This window comes from Coregonus lavaretus, assembly GCF_964263955.1.
Source record: "Coregonus lavaretus genome assembly, contig: HAP1_SCAFFOLD_2102, whole genome shotgun sequence".
Lineage (NCBI taxonomy): Eukaryota > Metazoa > Chordata > Actinopteri > Salmoniformes > Salmonidae > Coregonus > Coregonus lavaretus.
In genome coordinates this window covers 4584-22667 of record NW_028166479.1, presented here as the reverse complement: position 1 = coordinate 22667, position 18084 = coordinate 4584, and the positions used below count along the sequence as shown (strand labels likewise).

The following is an 18084-nucleotide window of genomic DNA, read 5'->3' as shown; positions in this document are numbered from 1 at the left end:
TAAATGTGACTGGTCAATTGTGTGAGTCAGGAGCTGGGCTCAAGCCTGCAGTGGGCCCAAGAGGCAAACAAATGTATAATTGTATTTTTTATATATTTTTATTTTTGTATTCATCAACAGGAGCCCACTCTCAATATTCAAAATACACCAGACAGCATAATTTTGCCACAGAGGATCAATAGTTTATAAAGTTTTATCACAAGCACATACAGGTATGTTGGAAACACCAACATAAAGTGTCTTAAATGGGTGTTGCGCCACCACGAGCTGCCAGAACAGCTTCAATGCACCTTGGCATAGATTCTACAAGTGGACCTAAACCATGCAAGGAAAATGCACCACACACCATAACATATACTTTGTATCCCTTGTTTACTCAAGTGTTTCCTTTACTTTGGCAGTTAATGGTATGCCTACAGTCGGGAAGGCAGCAGTTTGGGCAGCATGCATGCCAAATATAGGCTACAGATTGTTGCATTGTGGCCATAGACATATAATCCATAGAAGGGTTTTGTAACCTCTTACCTTGGCAATTTGACTGGTAAACTCATGGGTACACTAGCAATGGCTGTCGGTTTGCCTTTTGCAGATTTGAAAATACAATTGCGGGAAAAACGCACAGTTTGGAAAGAAAATGCCTACTGCTGAAAAGAGAATACTAATCTGTCTGTAGAACCAATAGGATTTTTTTTTTTAAACATCTCCCAATTTGTAGCTAACAGCAACACAGTTTTCAAAGTAGCTCATCTTGACATAGGCTATTGCCACAACGAGCCCATCGGCCATCACCGTGAGTAGCCTATGGCTTCATCTTCATTATTAGGTGAGTCAGTGTGCCACTGTAAATTTGATTTAGTAGCCTATGAGATTTATACACTACCGTTCAAAAGTTTTAGAACACCTCATTCAAGGGTTTTTCTTTATTTTTACTATTTTCTACATTGTAGGATAATAGTGAAGATATCAAAACTATGAAATAACACGTAGTAAACAAATCAAAATATATTTTATATTTCAGATTCTTCAAATAGCCACCCTTTGCCTTGATGACAGCTTTGTGTGTATGTGTGTATATATATATATATATACAGTGAGGGAAAAAAGTATTTGATCCCCTGCTGATTTTGTACGTTTGCCCACTGACAAAGACATGATCAGTCTATAATTTTAATGGTAGGTTTATTTGAACAGTGAGAGACAAAATAACAACAACAAAAATCCACAAAAACGCATGTCAAAAATGTTATAAATTGATTTGCATTTTAATGAGGGAAATAAGTATTTGACCCCTCTGCAAAACATGACTTAGTACTTGGTGGCAAAACCCTTGTTGGCAATCAGAGGTCAGACGTTTCTTGCAGTTGGCCACCAGGTTTGCACACATCTCAGGAGGGGTTTTGTCCCACTCTTCTCCAAGTCATTAAGGTTTCGAGGCTGACGTTTGGCAACTCCAACCTTCAGCTCCCTCCACAGATTTTCTATGGGATTAATGTCTGGAGACTGGCTAGGCCACTCCAGGACCTTAATGTGCTTCTTCTTGAGCCACTCCTTTGTTGCCTTGGCCGTGCATTTTGGGTCATTGTCATGCTGGAATACCCATCCACGACCCATTTTCAATGCCCTGGCTGAGGGAAGGAGGTTCTCACCCAAGATTTGACGGTACATGGCCCCGTCCATCGTCCCTTTGATGCGGTGAAGTTGTCCTGTCCCCTTAAGAGAAAAACACCCCCAAAGCATAATGTTTCCACCTCCATGTTGGACGGTGGGGATAGTGTTCTTGGGGTCATAGGCAGCATTCCTCCTCCTCCAAACACGGCGAGTTGAGTTGATGCCAAAGAGCTCGATTTTGGTCTCATCTGACCACAACCATTTCACGCAGTTCTCCTCTGAATCATTCAGATGTTCATTGGCAAACTTCAGACGGGCCTGTATATGTGCTTTCTTGAGCAGGGGGACCTTGCGGGCGCTGCAGGATTTCAGTCCTTCACGGCGTAGTGTGTTACCAATTGTTTTCTTGGTGACTATGGTCCCAGCTGCCTTGAGATCATTGACAAGATCCTCCCGTGTAGTTCTGGGCTGATTCCTCACCGTTCTCATGATCATTGCAACTCCACGAGGTGAGATCTTGCATGGAGCCCCAGGCCGAGGAAGATTGACAGTTCTTTTGTGTTTCTTCCATTTGCGAATAATCGCACCAACTGTTGTCACCTTCTCACCAAGCTGCTTGGCGATGGTCTTGTAGCCCATTTCAGCCTTGTGTAGGTCTACAATCTTGTCCCTGACATCCTTGGAGAGCTCTTTGGTCTTGGCCATGGTGGAGAGTTTGGAATCTGATTGATTGATTGCTTCTGTGGACAGGTGTCTTTTATACAGGTAACAAGCTGAGATTAGGAGCACTCCCTTTAAGTGTGTGCTCCTAATCTCAGCTCGTTACCTGTATAAAAGACACCTGGGAGCCAGAAATCTTTCTGATTGAGAGGGGGTCAAATACTTATTTCCCTCATTAAAATGCAAATCAATTTATAACATTTTTGACATGCATTTTTCTGGATTTTTTTGTTGTTATTCTGTCTCTCACTGTTCAAATGAACCTACCATTAAAATTATAGACTGATAATTTCTTTGTCAGTGGGCAAATGTACAAAATCAGCAGGGGATCAAATACTTTTTTCCCTCACTGTATATACATACACGTGTGTGAGTATATATATTTGTGTATACGTGTGTGTGTGTGTGTGTGTGTATGTATGTGTATATATATATATATATATATATACAGTGCTATGAAAATGTATTTGCCCCCTTTCTAATTTTCTCTACTTTTGCATATTTGTGATACTGAATGTTATCAGATCTTCAACCAAAACCTAATATTAGATAAAGGGAACATAAGTGAACAAATAACACAACAATTACATATTTATTTCATAAACAAAGTTATGCAACACCCAATTCCCCTGTGTGAAAAAGTAATTGCCCCCTTACACTCAATAACTGGTACACTTACACCTTTAGCTGCAATGACTCCAACTAAATGCTTCCTGTAGTTGTTGATCAGTCTCTCACGTTGCTGTGGAGGAATTTTGGCCCACTCTTCCATGCAGAACTGTTTTAACTCAGTGACGTGTGGGTTTGCAAGCATGAACTGCTCGTTTCAAGTCCTGCCACAACATCTCATTTGGGATTAGGTCTGGACTTTGACTAGGCCATTCCAAAACTTCCAATTTGTTGCTTTTTAGCAATTGTCATGTAGACTTGATTGTGTGTTTTGGATCATTGTCTTGCTGCATGACCCAGCTGCGCTTCAGGTTCAGCTCACAGACGGATGGTCTGACATTCTCCTGTAGAATTCTCTGATACAGAGCAGAATTCATGGTTCCTTCTATTAAGGCAAGTCGTCCAGGTCCTGAGGCAGCAAAGCATCCCCAAACCATCACACCACCACCACCATGCTTGACCTTTGGTATGATGTTCTTACTGTGGAATGCAGAGTTTGGTTTTCGCCAGGAATTACTGGAACCATGTCGTCCAAAAAGTTATACTTTTGAGTCATCTGTCCATAGAACGTTTTTCCTAGAGTCTTGATGATCATCCAGGTGCTTTTTGGAAAACTTGAGTCAACTTTTAGGACGAGATGGGTCCCATCTGAGATTCCTTTAGGTGCCTTTTGGCAAACTCCAAGTGGGCTGTCATGTGCCTTTTACTGAGGAGTGGCTTCAGTCTGGCCATTCTACCATAAAGGCTTGATTGGTAGAGTGCTGCGGAGATGGTTGTTCTTCTGGAAGGTTATCCCATCTCCACAGAGGAACTCTGGAGCTCTGTCAGAGTGACCATCAGGTTTTTGGTCACCTCCCTGACCAAGGCCCTTCTCCCCCGATTGCTCAGTTTAGCAGACGGCCAGCTCAAGGAAGATTCTTGGTGGTTCCAAACTTCTTCCATTTAAGAATGATGGAGGCCACTGTGGTCTTGGGGACCTTCAATGCTGCCGAAATGTTTTGGTACCCTTCCCCAGATCTGTGCCTCGACAAAATCCTGTCTCGGAGCTCTACGGACAATTCCTTCGACCTCATGACTTTGCTTTAACATGCACTGTCAACTGTGGGACCTTATATAGACAGGTGTGTGCCTTTCCAAATCATGTCCAATCAACTGAATTTACCACAGGTGGACTCCAATCAGACTGTCCACAATAGGCTGAGAGAGGCTGGCTTGTAGGCCTGTTGGAAGGCAGACATCACCGGCAACAATGTTGCTTATGGGCACAAACCCACTGTCGCTGGACCAGACAGGACTGGCAAAAAGTGCTCTTCACTGACAAGTCGTGGTTTTGTCTCACCAGGGGTGATGGTCGGATTCGCGTTTATCGTTGAAGGAATGAGCGTTACTCTGGAGCGGGATCGATTTGGAGGTGGAGGGTCAGTAATGGTCTGGGCGGTGTGTCACAGCGTCATCGGACTGAGCTTGTTGTCATTGCAGGCAATCTCAACGCTGTGCGTTGGTGGAAGAGTGGGGTAACATCTCACAGCAAGAACTGGCAAATCTGGTGCAGTCCATGAGGAGGAGATGCACTGCAGTACTTAATGCAGTTGGTGGCCACACCAGATACTGACTGTTACTTTTGTAACAGTCTGTGGAACTTGTTCAGTTTATGTCTCAGTTGTTGAATCTTGTTATGTTCATACAAATATTTACACATGTTAAGTTTGCTGAAAATAAACGCAGTTGACAGTGAGAGGACGTTTCTTTTTTTGCCTCCCAATATTGTACAATCTGTGTGTTGCTTCATTGGCCTGGGCTATTGTTTGTTTGAATCCAAGAAGTGATTGATCTGAGTTTGTCAGTGTTAGAGTAGCCACTCATTTCGGTCATTTGTGTAGTAAAAAAAAAAAAAAAAGACCTGGGGCCTATGATTTCTTAATCCGGCCCTGTCCATTTATATCGACTTGCTTTTTTTGGTCAAAGGGGACGCCATGATAAGAGAAGGGAAGTATTTGTGACTAAGCTGAACTACTGGCTGTTAGAACCAAATGCATCATTACTAGCTGTGCTGATTTATTGGCCTCCTAAGTTCTACTCTGACTTTCTTTCAGAACTATCTGAGCTACTAATACTCCTGAGGCCCTTGTGCCCTGCTATGCTAGTGCTTGGTGATTTCAACATGCATGTCGACTCTCTTGACTGCAGTCTCTCTACTGGCCTGGCTGATGTCCTGGACAACTGTGGACTCCAATAGCATGTGGACTTTTCCACCCACAACAAGACCTGGTCTGTACCACAGGCGTGGATCTGGACCAACTGGATGGAAATGTGTCAGGGCTGTCTGACCACAAATTCATCACCTTCATCCTAGTTATTCCTCTACCCACTCGGCCCAAGAAACACTCAATTCAGTTTTGGAGTCTCAAAACTATAAACACAACCCAGTTTACTGAATCTATCTCCAACCTGCCTGTTACTGACTCTGTGGCTCAATACAACACTACCTTGGCCTCCATACTGCATGAAGTTGCTCCATGAAGTTGCTCCTTTCGCCAAATCTTCTCCCTGATACACTGAGGAGCTATGCTCTCTCAAAGCAACTGGCCATTGTCTAGAACGACAGTATAAGAAAACTGGGCTAACTGTACATGTGTAGATGTATGAGAAACATAAGAAAGACTACAAACAGGCCTTAAATGCAGCTCGGATATCCTACTACTCCTAACTGATCAGCAATGGCAGTGGTAACTCCCGGGTGCTGTTCTCTACTGTGAGCAAGCTCCTTCAACTCGTGAACAACTCTGCTACCTCAGCCTCCCCAGAATGGTGCAATGAATACCTTTGCTTCTTTCAAATCATCCTGTCCTCTCCAGCCATTGTAGGTGATCTACCCAGTACTACGGTCCCTGAGTCAAGGTTCTGCACCTTCACCACAGTCACTGCAGCTGATGTAACCAAGCTGGTTAGGACAATGAGGCCCACCACTTGCTCAGTTAACCCTATCCCCACCTCACTTGTCAAGACCTGCTTACCTGCTCTGGAGTCTTTCTTCACGGAAATCATCAACAAGTCCCTCACCACTGGATGTGTCCCTCAGCTCAAACTGACCGCAGTCACACCAGTACTTAAAAAGCCTGAATAGACACAGCATAGAGAATGCCTAGGTAAGGGTCACCAATGACCTCCTCATGAATGCTGAATCTGGGGCTGCCAGCATCCTCATACTGCTGGACCTCAGTGCAGCATTTGACACAGCCACCTCATGGAGAGGCTTCTGAGCCTGTCAGATAGTTTCCTGGACTTATCTCACTGATCGCTCCCAGTTTGTAGCTCTCGGCCCTAGTAGGTCAGACACAGTGGTGGTCCGCCAGGGTGTCCCTCAAGGCTCAGGCCTAGGACCACTACTGTTTTGTATCTACATGCTGCCACTGGGAAACATCTTGAGGGAACACAGACTGGTCTTTTACCTTTATGCTGACGACACTCAGCTGTATGTCTCCACAAACTTTGACACTGCCAATTCCACTGCACTCCTGGTCAGTTGCCTGCAGGACATCAAAGCGTGGATGCAGCTGAGTTTCCTGCAGATAAACTGCATAAAGACAGAGGTCTTCCTGATTGGCAATTGCACCATCATTAACAACATCAGCTGCTACAGCCTCAATATTGATGGTGTCAAGGTCCTCCCCTCCAGTGGGGTTCGCATCCTGGGTGTGATATTTGACAGTCACTCTCGTTTGAGGCCCGCATCAAAGTGTGACCAAAGTAAAAAATGTCCATCTATGGAACATTGCCAGGTTATGGCTAATGCTGTCACAGCCTGCAGCTGAGCAACTCATCCACTCCTTTATCTCATCCCATCTGGACTATTGTAATGCCCTGTTTGTTGGTGCATCTGCCAAGTGCCTAAAAGGCTACAATATGCCCAGAACTGTGGTGCACGTGTCCTCACCCACACCTCACCCCGTGAGCACATCACTCCAGTGCTGTTCAACCTTCACTGGCTCACCATATTTTCACGCATTGACTTTAAAATCCTGGTTCACACCTACCAAGCTATCCACAACTCAGGACCCAAGTATTTGTCTGTCTGACCTCATCCTACCCTCCTGCCCCACACGCAACCTTCGCTCCTCCAGGTCCATCTCTCTTCAGCAGCCGCAGACCAAAAATTATGGGTGACAAGGCTTTCAGTTGTGCGGCTCCTCAGCTGTGGAACACACTTCCAGTCACTGTCTGGGCTGCAAATCAAATCAAATGTATTTATAAAGCCCTTTTTACATCAGCAGATGTCACAAAGTGCTTATACAGAAACCCAGCCTAAAATCCCAAACAGAAGCATGGTGGCTAGGAAAAACTCTCTACAAAGGCAGGAACCTAGGATGAAAACTGTAGAGGAACCAGGCTCTGAGGGGTGGCCAGTCCTCTTCTGGCTGTGCCGGGTGAAGATTATAAGAGTACATGGCCATTAAGGCCAGATCGTTCTTCAAGATATTCAAACATTCATAGATGACCAGCAGGGTCAAATAATAATCACAGTGGTTGTAGAGGGTGCAGCAGGTCAGCACCTCAGGAGTAAATGTCAGTTGGCTTTTCATAGCCGAGCATTCAGAGGGAGGGAGGGAGGAAAACAGCAGGTCCGGTGAACCGGTCAGGGTTCCATAGCCCCAGGCAGAACAGTTGAAAAGGGGAGGGAGAGAGATATGGTAGAATAAGAGGGAGCATACTTAAGTTCACACAGGACACCCGTTAAGACAGGATCATTTCACCAGGTAGGACAGACTGACTCTAGCCCACGTAGACTATTGCAGCATAGATGCTGCAGGGGGGGTCGGGGGACACTTTGGCCCTGTCCGACGATACCCCCGGACAAGGCCAACCAGGCAGGATATAACCCCACCCACTTTGCCAAAGCACAGCCCCCACACCACTTTAGGGATATCAACAGACCACCAACTTAATACCCTGAGACAAGGCTGAGTATAGCCCACAAAGATCTCCTCCACCGCACTAGCCCGATGGGGCTCATGACCGGACAGGAAGATCACGTCAGTGACTCAACCCACTGAAATCAAATCAAATCAAATTTTATTTGTCACATACACGTGTTTAGCAGATGTTATTGTGGGTGTAGTGAAATGCTTGTGCTTCTAGCTCCGACAGTGCAGTAATATCTAACAAGTAATAGCTAACAATTTCACAACATATACCAAATACACACAAACCTAAGTAAGGAATGGAATTTAAGAATATATACATGGACAAGCAATGACAGAGCGGCATGTACTTTCCACTCTGCTACACCTTAGCATCCCGTTCCCCACTCAGTTTGTCAGTAGAACGAGAACTCTACGGAGACATGGAGCACATTCATTGATTTTGTCTCCCCAATTGAATCCCCCTCCCGATCTCGCTCTCTCACTCAGTCTGAAGAGGGGAAAAACAATCAGACAGTTGCTGTCATTCCCTATCAGTTTTAGACCTCCGTTCCCATTCCAGCCAAGTCCAATTTCAACTGCCTCGTGGCCGCCGGACACTGACAAATCAAATCAAATCAAATGTTATTTGTCACATGCCTTTTAAACAACAGGTGTAGACTAACACATAAATGCTTACTTACAGGCCCTTCCCAACAATGCAGAGAGAAAAATCTAACAATTATAACACAAAGAATAAATGCACAATGAGTAACAATAACTTGGCTATAAATCAAATCAAATTGTATTTGCGGGGGCACCGGTTAGTTGAGGTAATTGAGTTAATATGTGGGGGGGGGGGGGGGGGGGGCAATGCAAATAGTCCGGGTAGCCATGATTAGCTGTTCAGGAGTCTTATGGCTTGGGGGTAGAAGCTGTTAAGAAGCCTTTTGGACCTAGACTTGGTGCTCAGGTACCGCTTGCCCTGCGGTAGCAGAGAGAACAGTCTATGACTAGGGTGGCTGGAGTCTTTAATAATTTTTAGGGCCTTCCTCTGACACCGCCTGGTATAGAGGTCCTGGATGGCAGGAAGCTTGGCCCCAGTGATGTACTGGGCCATACGCACTACCCTCTGTAGTGCCTTGCGGTCGGAGGCCGAGCAGTTGACATACCAGGCGGTGATGCAACCAGTCAGGATGCTATCGATGGTGCAGCTGTATAACTTTTTGAGGATCTGAGGACCCATGCCAAATCTTTTCAGTCTCCTGAGGAGGAATAAGCTTTGTCGTGCCCTCTTCACGACTGTCTTGGTATGTTTGGGCCATGGTAGTTTGTTGGTGATGTGGACACCAAGGAACTTGAAGCTTTCAACCTGTTCCACTACAGCCCCGTCGATGAGAATGGGGGTGTGCTCAGTCCTCTTTTTTTTTTCCTGTAGTCCACAATCATCTCCTTTGTCTTTATCACGTTGAGGGAGAGGTTGTTATCCTGGCACCACACGGCCAGGTCTCTGACCTCCTCCCTATATGCTGTCTCATCATTGTCGGTGATCAGGCCTACCACTGTTGTGTCGTCAGCAAACTTAATGATGGAGCTGGAGTCGTGCCTGGCCATGCAGTCATGGGTGAACAGGGAGTACAGGAGGGGACTGAGCACACACCCCTGAGGGGCCCCAGTGTTGAGGATCAGTGTGGCAGATTTGTTGTTACCTACCCTTACCACCTGGGGGCGGCCCGTCAGGAAGTCCAGGAGAGAGAGTTGCAGAGAGAGGTGTTTAGTCACAGAGTCCTTAGCTTAGTGATGAGCTTTTAGGGCACTATGGTGTTGAGCACTGAGCTGTAGTCAATGAATAGCATTCTCACGTAGGTGTTCCTCTTGTCCTGGTGGGAAAGGGCAGTGTGGAGTACAATAGAGATTGCATCATCTGTGGATCTGTTGGGGCGGTATACAAATTGGAGTGGGTCTAGGGTTTCTGGGATAATGGGGTTGATGTGAGCCATGACCAGCCTTTCAAAGCACTTCAGGGCTACAGAAGTGAGTGCTACGGGTCGGTTGTCATTTAGGCATGTTATCTTAGTGTTCTTGGGCACAGGGACTATGGTGGTCTGCTTGAAACATGTTGGTATTACAGACTCAGTCAGGGACATGTTGAAAATGTCAGTGAAGACACTTGCCAGTTGGTCAGCGCATGCTCGGAGTACACGGGGTACCAGTACCGAGTTGATGTGCAGTGCTATGAGGTAATTTAGGTAGATACAGTGCCCTCAGAAAGTATTCACACCCTTTTTTCCACATTTAGTTGTGTTACAGCTTGAATTTAAAAATGATTATGTTGAGATCTTTTGTCACTGGCTTACAAACAATACCCGATATTGTCAGTTGAGTTATGTTTTTCAATTTTATTTTTACAAATTAATTACAAAGCAAAAGCTGAAATGTCTTGAGTCAATAAGTATTCAACCCCTTTATTATGGCAAGCCTAAATAAGTCCAGGAGTACAGATTTGCTTATCAAGTCACGTAATAAGTTGCATGGACTCACTATGTGTGCAATAATAGTGTTTAATATGAATTTTGAATGACTATAATACCTCATCTCTGTACCCCACACATACAATTATCTGTAAGGTCCCTCAGTAGTGAAGCAGTGAATTTCAAACACAGATTCAACCACAAAGACCAGGGAGGTTTTCCAATGCTTCGCAAAGAAGGGCACCTATTGGAGATGGGTACAAAAAAAAATAACGGACATTGAATATATCCCTTTGACAATGGTGAAGTTATTAATTACACTTTGAATACACCCAGTCACTACAAAGGGACAGGCATCCTTCCTAACTCAGTTTCCGGAGAGGAAGGAAACTGCTCAGGGATTTCACCATAAGGCCAATGATGAATTTAAAACAGTTACAGGGTTTAATGGCTGTGATAGGAGAAAACGGAGGATGGATCAACAACATTGTAGCTACTCCACAATACTAACCTAAATGACCGAGTGAAAAGAAGGAAGCTTGTCCAGAATAAACAAATATTCCAAAACATGCATCCTGTTTGCAATAAGGCACTAAAATAAAACTGCAAAAAATGGCAAATCCAACACAACCCATCACTGAGTACCATTCTTCATATTTTCAAGCATGATGGTGGCTGCATCATGTAATGGCTATGCTTGCCATCGGCAAGGGAGTTTTTTTTTATGATAAAAAGAAACAGAATAGAGCGAAACACAGGCAAAATCCTTGAGGGAAACCTGGTTCAGTCTGCTTTCCAACAGACACTAGGACACCAATTTACCTTTCAGCAGGACAATAACCTAAAACACAAAGCCAAATATTCGTACCAAGACAACATTCAATGTTCTTGAATGGCCTAGTTACAATTTTGACTTAAATCGGCTTGAATGGCTGTCTAGCAATGATCAACAACCAACTTGACAGAGCTTGAAGAATTGTAAAAATAATAATGTGCACATATTGTACAATCCAAGTGTGCAAAGTTCTTAGACTTACCCAGAAAGACTCACAGCAGTAATCGCTGCCAAAAGTGATTCTAACATGTATTGACTCAAAGGATTGAACACTTATCTAATCAACATATATTAGTGTTTTTATTCTTTATATGTTTATTTACGAATGTTAGATTTTCTTTATCACTTTGACATTACAGAGTATTTTGTGTAGATCGTTGACAAAACAAAGTACAATTAAATCCATTTTAATCCCACTTTGTAACACAACAATATGTGGAAAAAGTAAAGTGGTGTGAATAGTTTCTGAAGGCAATGTATGTACATATAGGTAGGGGAAAAATGACTAGGCAACAGGATAGGGGGCCCATGCCAAATCTTTTCAGCCTCCTGACAGATTGCCGGACCGTTCAGACACACAGGGAAGGTTTGAGAATCTCCACTGTTTCTAATGGAAGAGAGAGGAAGAGGAGAGAGAGAGGTAAAGGGAGAGAAAGCTAATCACAGAAAGCCCAGAGAAAGGAGCGCACAACTCTCTGAGGTGCTACGGAATGAGATACTCATTGCAACGATTTAAGGTTATTTTAAGGTAGTATACAGGCAAACTGTTCACTCTCTCTTGTTAACCAATGATGGAGACTTAAAGGGGGTGCAGGAAAATGTGAAGCTTGATGTTTACATTTTTAGAACATAAATGTGTGTTTAGCCACACAATGAACTAGAGCCTTGTGAGACAATGTAACATTGATGTAACCTTACTGGTATGTGAAGATGTGTAGTTGTGTAGAAGTGTAGCGAACAGTGTTCGCCTGACGACTCAAACTGAATTCTTCCGCTGCTTTATGTTCGCTACATACTTCAGTCTGAGACTGCCATCGTTGAAGTTGTTTGTGGTGACGTCAAAATGAGGGGGTTGTACAAAACAAATTCATCAGTGATTGGATCATCTCTAGCCAATCAGTGTAGCAAAGCCAATGACTAAACGCTGCTTTACCCATATGTTCCAGCTCTGGCCCAACCCATCGGTTTCTGGGACCAATCAGAACGGTTCGAATGTGTTTTCATTCTGGAAATCGTCGCGGAGGTAGTCAGATCAAGACTCATTGCGGAGAAGAAACTAACGTCCGCAATCGCGGCGTGGCGTTTTGTTGGCCGGAGCAAGGAATTTGGGTAGCCAGGCAAGAGAAGTGTAGTTGTGTAGAAGTGATATTTGCATTATCTTATTATATCAATATACCCATGTTTTTCCCCACCAGGAAAGGGCTAGCTGATTCAGAATTCCCACAGAGGTGTTTTGGTTTTTATAGCTGGTGTCTTGTCAGCCCTGACTATCCTCAATCTTATTACTGACACATACTTGCTACTACTGTCTGATATAGTGTGAGAGTCATGTTTATCTCTCCTCCATCAGTGCTTCAGAGACACCGGGGATAGCTACATCAGCCCCATAATTTACTGATCCCATTGCATATCAACTGATGCATGGCTGGCATTATGCAAATAGACTCGTTTAAAAAGTCATTTACATGAAGATATCTTATTTACTGTTTCTATGAATCACTATAAGTAGAGGCATATTTGGTTGGTGAATTGGAGAGGAGTGGATGGAGGGATGGAGGGGTAATGCATGTACATTTTTCCAATTTTTTCAGCAGATTGAGTCAATTTCAAGCAAGCACCCAAATCGCATTGGTCATTAGCATCAATTGTGTCCCTTTGCAACCACAGAATTATATAAGATGTTGATCAAAGAAAAACGTTTACACCCGAATGACTTGAATTGGTATAATGCACTTTAAAGTTACCATGAATGTGTTGTGGGCATTGAATAACACACAATATCATATAGCACTGTTTTGGTTCTAGACCTAGTAGCTTATATTTAAGAGCAAGTTTCAATCAATCTTAGGGTCTATGGTTGGGTGCTGGCCACAAGTTGATGGATGTGCTAGCTCAAGTATGAAATGCAAGATTGATCATTTTAAAAGCGCAAATTTGTAGTGAGGTCGTGGTTTGGCCGATGAGCTTCTTGCAGTCAGGTGTACTAGTTGAAGTGAGGCAGGTGAGTTTGTTCCTTTTGGCAATTGTACTAGGTCCACTTCAGCAGTTCATTTCTGGCTGGAGTTAGGTGCTACCTCAAGGTTTGCGGCAATGCTAAGCTAGCCCCTGTTTGGCTTGTGAGATAGCCGCTAGCTGCCACTTGGCAGGTGTGCTAGCTAGCACAAATGAGTTCAATGCATTAGCCAGTGGGGAACAGGTGGTGGTAAAGGCTTGGCTAGTGGAAGATTCATTACTCCGCAAAACCCTGAGGAGAGAGTGTACAGCCCTGACGGATTCCTCTCATTTCCTTGCACGTAGCCCACCGTCGCTAACAGTGCTGCTCCACAGCAAACAAACTCTGCTTTATCTTCAGTATCGTACCAACTTCATCCACCGTGTATCACACACCTCTCACATTCTGTGGACCCACAGGTCTGACAGTCAAAAACCCTGCATTGTTGTACATTATTGATGTCCGTGTGAAGAATTGACTCTAAAGGGACTAACCTAGCTAGGCTATTATTCTTCCTGTGAATTGGAAATTGTTTTTGATGATGCTATTAGTGGTCTCGATTAATGAGGAAGCCTGTTCGAAGGGATTGTGTGGGTGATTTGCTTTTCAAGGTTGAGTGGGGAGAAGCGTAAACACGTCTCTTCACTCGAGGCATCAGCAGCGAGTTAGTGACACAATGGCGTCCCTGTTCTTTTGTGTCACATCCATGTGTGGCTGCCAGAGTGACTGAATACTAATTAGCTGTGCAAACTGAATGACTGCATGGGTTATTATTTTATTTTGCTCACAAGGCCATTCTGTCTTAGTGATTCAACTCTTCACTGCACTAGGAGTTGTTTATTGAGCTCACAGGTGTGACTCTGTACTTGTCTCATAAGCTCACATCCATCCACATATAGAGTATGCGTTCATACTTTGCTGTCGTCTCAGTCAAGGCCGTAGCCATGAGGGTGCCCCTATGCTTCAATCAAAGAGCACTTGCTACATGACGCACACCCAGCCCCTCAGTACACACTACACAGGCATCCTCAATGATGGTGAATAACCAGATAGTCCTGAGGAGGAAAGGAAGGAGAGCTGGAGAGATTGCACTTATCGGAAAACTCACTCTGGGTGTCATTTGTAATGCAGAGCTGCGGTGCTTGCTCGCCTCGTCCATAGCCCAAAGGAAATGTAAATGTTGACAAATAGGCTGCCATCTTCCTCCCCTGCCACCACCACTTCTCATTCTGGAATGTTTCAGTGCTTCGCTTGCCTGCAGAGAGGCAGAGGAGGAATTGCATATCGGCCATTGTGCCACTCTCCTTGCGACTCGCTCTCTCGCTAACTACAATGTATCGTATTCACAGACAGACACATCAGAAATGGCTTGGGTACTTGCCGGAGGTCTCTTTCAATGGGGTCTGTGTGTGTGTGAATGTAGTTATCTCACCCCCTCTGACTAAGTTGTTAACATACAACTTTGATGCAATAGTATGTTTTCATAAGGCTAAAGATGCTATTCTATCAACCTGATATCCAGAGTTTTGCAGTGTGAGACATAACATCTAATCAAAGTGTATCTGGTTCACCAGGTAATTACAGAGACAGAAGTAGACCTTTATGTTAATTTCTCTGTGAAACAAAAAACCTAAAACCCACTACTCTTACAGTGCTCAGTTCATGAACGTTTCTTTGCCTTCCTCTGGGAACGTGTGCTTATCAGTTTTGATTGGATATGACCCAAGTGAGCGTTGCCTCAGTCAGCCCTATAATTGTTTAGTACGATTTGTGTGGTGTGTGGACGAGATAAAACCCAATTTTCTGTGCTCAGCAGCGTCCTACCTTATGACTCCTTAATGTGCTGCCGAAGCACAATCAATAGAGGCTAACTTAATGAATAAGTAATTTAATTTAATTCTCAAACATTACTAAGTGTCGTGTGAATTTGTGTTTCCAAAATGGCCTGTGGTCTCGCTCTCCCAATGAAGTATTACTGCTTGGGATGCTCCATAAAATGTGGGGCTATTATCGGCTCCATTAACTACACCTCAGCATAATGACACGCACTGCCATGCCGGTGGTTTTATTCGACCCCTAATAACCCTTTTACATTACATTTTAGTTATTTAGCAGGCACTCTTATCTGGAGCCACTTACAGGTTCATTTCAGTCAGTGAACACAAATAGAAAGTACAGAAAGTTCTGAACAACAACATAATGCAGGTATCACAAAAGCATTGACATTCTCTGAAAGCTTTGTTATAGCAATCAAGCCAAAAAACACAACCAAAGCGTCTTGATTTGATTGGCCACTGTGGAAGTTAATAAGGACATTAGTTATGGATAAGGATGTCATCCCTGTGTGAATTCTGAGCGTATTATGTTGAATTTTTGTGGAACTCATAGAGCAACCCTTTATAAACTGTAGCTGGAATGGCTTTGCTAAAGGGAATAATGCCAAATGATTAATACAGAGGATGCGCATCCAGACATTTGTGTTTCTTCATCATGTAAGGCATAAGGTTATGTCCTTGGAGATAGCCCATCAGCTGAACATCATTACCCTATTGTAAGCTCTCTGAAATTAACCATACCATCATTTTTAGTCGAGCCACGTCTTTAACCTTGGCAATCCTCTGAAAACAGTTGTTCCGCTCTTTAGCAAGGCGTATGTAACTGCAACTATGTTTCTCTGCTTAATTTCCCCGTTCATTACTAAGTCGTTTCTGTCTCCTACTGGGATATTGGAGCTGGGAAATGAGAATTGTCTGATTGATATTTGGCAGTTGGTAGCTGAGGCAGTTGAGATGGGGATGAGCTGTTTTCTCTAGCTTCTCCTGTCCCCTGAGGAAGTCTGGAACTGAGCATAATGACACGTCTCATTCCTTTATAAATTAGTCTCAGTTAATCCAAGTAGGACTTTTTTCTTTGTATGAAAATCTTTCAATGTTTTAGCTGCATTTTGGTCAGAGTTGACCCTTCTCACACTTTCTGAAGAACTGTCTTGTTCTCAGTTTGTTTGAATGTGGAAGCATCTATCTAAATACTGCACATAAGGACAGTTGAACATTTGTTCTTCTGTATGCTTTTTATCAGTCACTTTACCAGTCTGTCCTGTTGATTTCTGTGATTTCAGTGGAGGCCTTTCTTGTTATGCCCCTCATTGGCATGATGGAATTTCTCTGTGTTGCTCAACAGCTAACAGTCATGCAAAAGGGCAGCAGTTTCCAGTAATATTTACAACAAACAAACTCTCTCTTCATTCCCTCCCCCCTTTCTACCTCCATCTCTCCGTCCTACCATGTGTTGCTATACAACAGCAGGGAATAGTCTGAGAAACCATTAATTCCAACAACTAACTAACTGTAAAATTAAACCTCCCAGTCTCTCTTTCCCTCCCTCCTTTCGACCCTCTCTCCCTCCCTCTCTCCCTACCTTCTCTGTGTTACAGTACAGTTTAGAGTACCATCAATTCCAAATAGAGACCTAACCTCTCTCTCTTTCTCGATCTCTTTCCCTTGCTCCTTTCCCTGCTCTCTCCTTCCTTCCTATCTGTTTTACAGTACAGTTTAGAGTGGGCCTACCATAATTTCCATAACCAATGCAGGACTAACTCTATCACGTCCCTCCCTACTTAACAGTACAGTTTAGAGTACCACCATTTCATAACAAATGGAGCCCTAACCTCTCTCTTTCTCCTTGTCTCCCTCCATAGTGTTGTTGCGGGAGGAGGTGGCCCAGCTCCAGGAGGAGGTGCACCTGCTGAGGCAGATGAAGGACATGTTGAATAAGGACCTGGAGGAGGGCCACGGAGGCTGCTCCGCCGACGTGCTCTCGGCCACCGAGCTCCGCGTGCAGCTGGCCCAGAAGGAGCAGGAGCTAGACCGCGCCAAGGAGGCACTGCAGGGTGAGTAAGCGGGCTGACGGGGGGCCAAACAGTGAAAAGTGGAACACAGAAGTGGAATAAACAAACACACCGAGACTGAGTGATCCAGGACCAGGGTTGCCTAGCCCTGTTGTAGACAACAGTGCAAAGGCCTAAACACACATCCCAATATAGAGTGCAGACAGTAATACATCTATTGATCATTTTATTAAAGAAATATCACTGTCTTATATTATATTCAGAGAAAAATAATTATCTAATTCGATATCAAAATAAGCACTTCACGGGTTGTCATGGGATGGGGTCTGCAACTGTTCGTCAGCAGCGGCCAATGCTCTTACACAGAAAGTAATACAATACAATACCAATGCCCTCCTGTAGCTCAGTTGGTAGAGCATGGCGCTTGCAACACCAGGGTTGTGGGTTCGTTTCCCACGGGGGGCCAGTATGAAAAATGTATGCACTCACTAACTGTAAGTCGCTCTGGATAAGAGAATATAATGGCATAGAATACAATATTACACTTGTGGCCTCTATGTTTAGCTCTGAATAGCAACACACTGGGCACAGACGTCAATTCAACGTCTATTCCACGTTGGTTCAACGTAATTTTGTTGAAATGACGTGGAAACAACATTGATTGAACTAGTGTGTGCCCAGTGCGTAGCCTCTGGACTTAAATATTTTATGAGTGATCTGCAATGAAAGCCAAAGTCAACAGACCCCTGCAGGCACTAAGAGCAATCGCAAGTAATGAAAGCTGAATTAAGAGTGGCTTCTGTTATCTTTCAGGGTCTAGAGAA

At 44.0% G+C, this 18084-nt stretch overlaps 1 protein-coding gene across 2 annotated transcripts in view; it reads left to right on the top strand.

Annotated features, from left to right (window-relative positions):
* The window catches only part of LOC311114665 (kazrin-like), a 62134-nt gene extending 44794 nt beyond the window's left edge, over nucleotides 1-17340 (top strand). For both annotated transcript variants that reach the window (XM_084189904.1, XM_084189905.1), the window contains exon 2: nucleotides 17111-17340. In XM_084189904.1, the coding sequence (XP_084046030.1) occupies nucleotides 17111-17310 (200 nt within the window). In that variant the 3' untranslated portion in view covers nucleotides 17311-17340. The remainder of the gene's footprint in view (nucleotides 1-17110) is intronic.
* The last annotated feature ends 744 nt before the right edge of the window (nucleotides 17341-18084 follow it).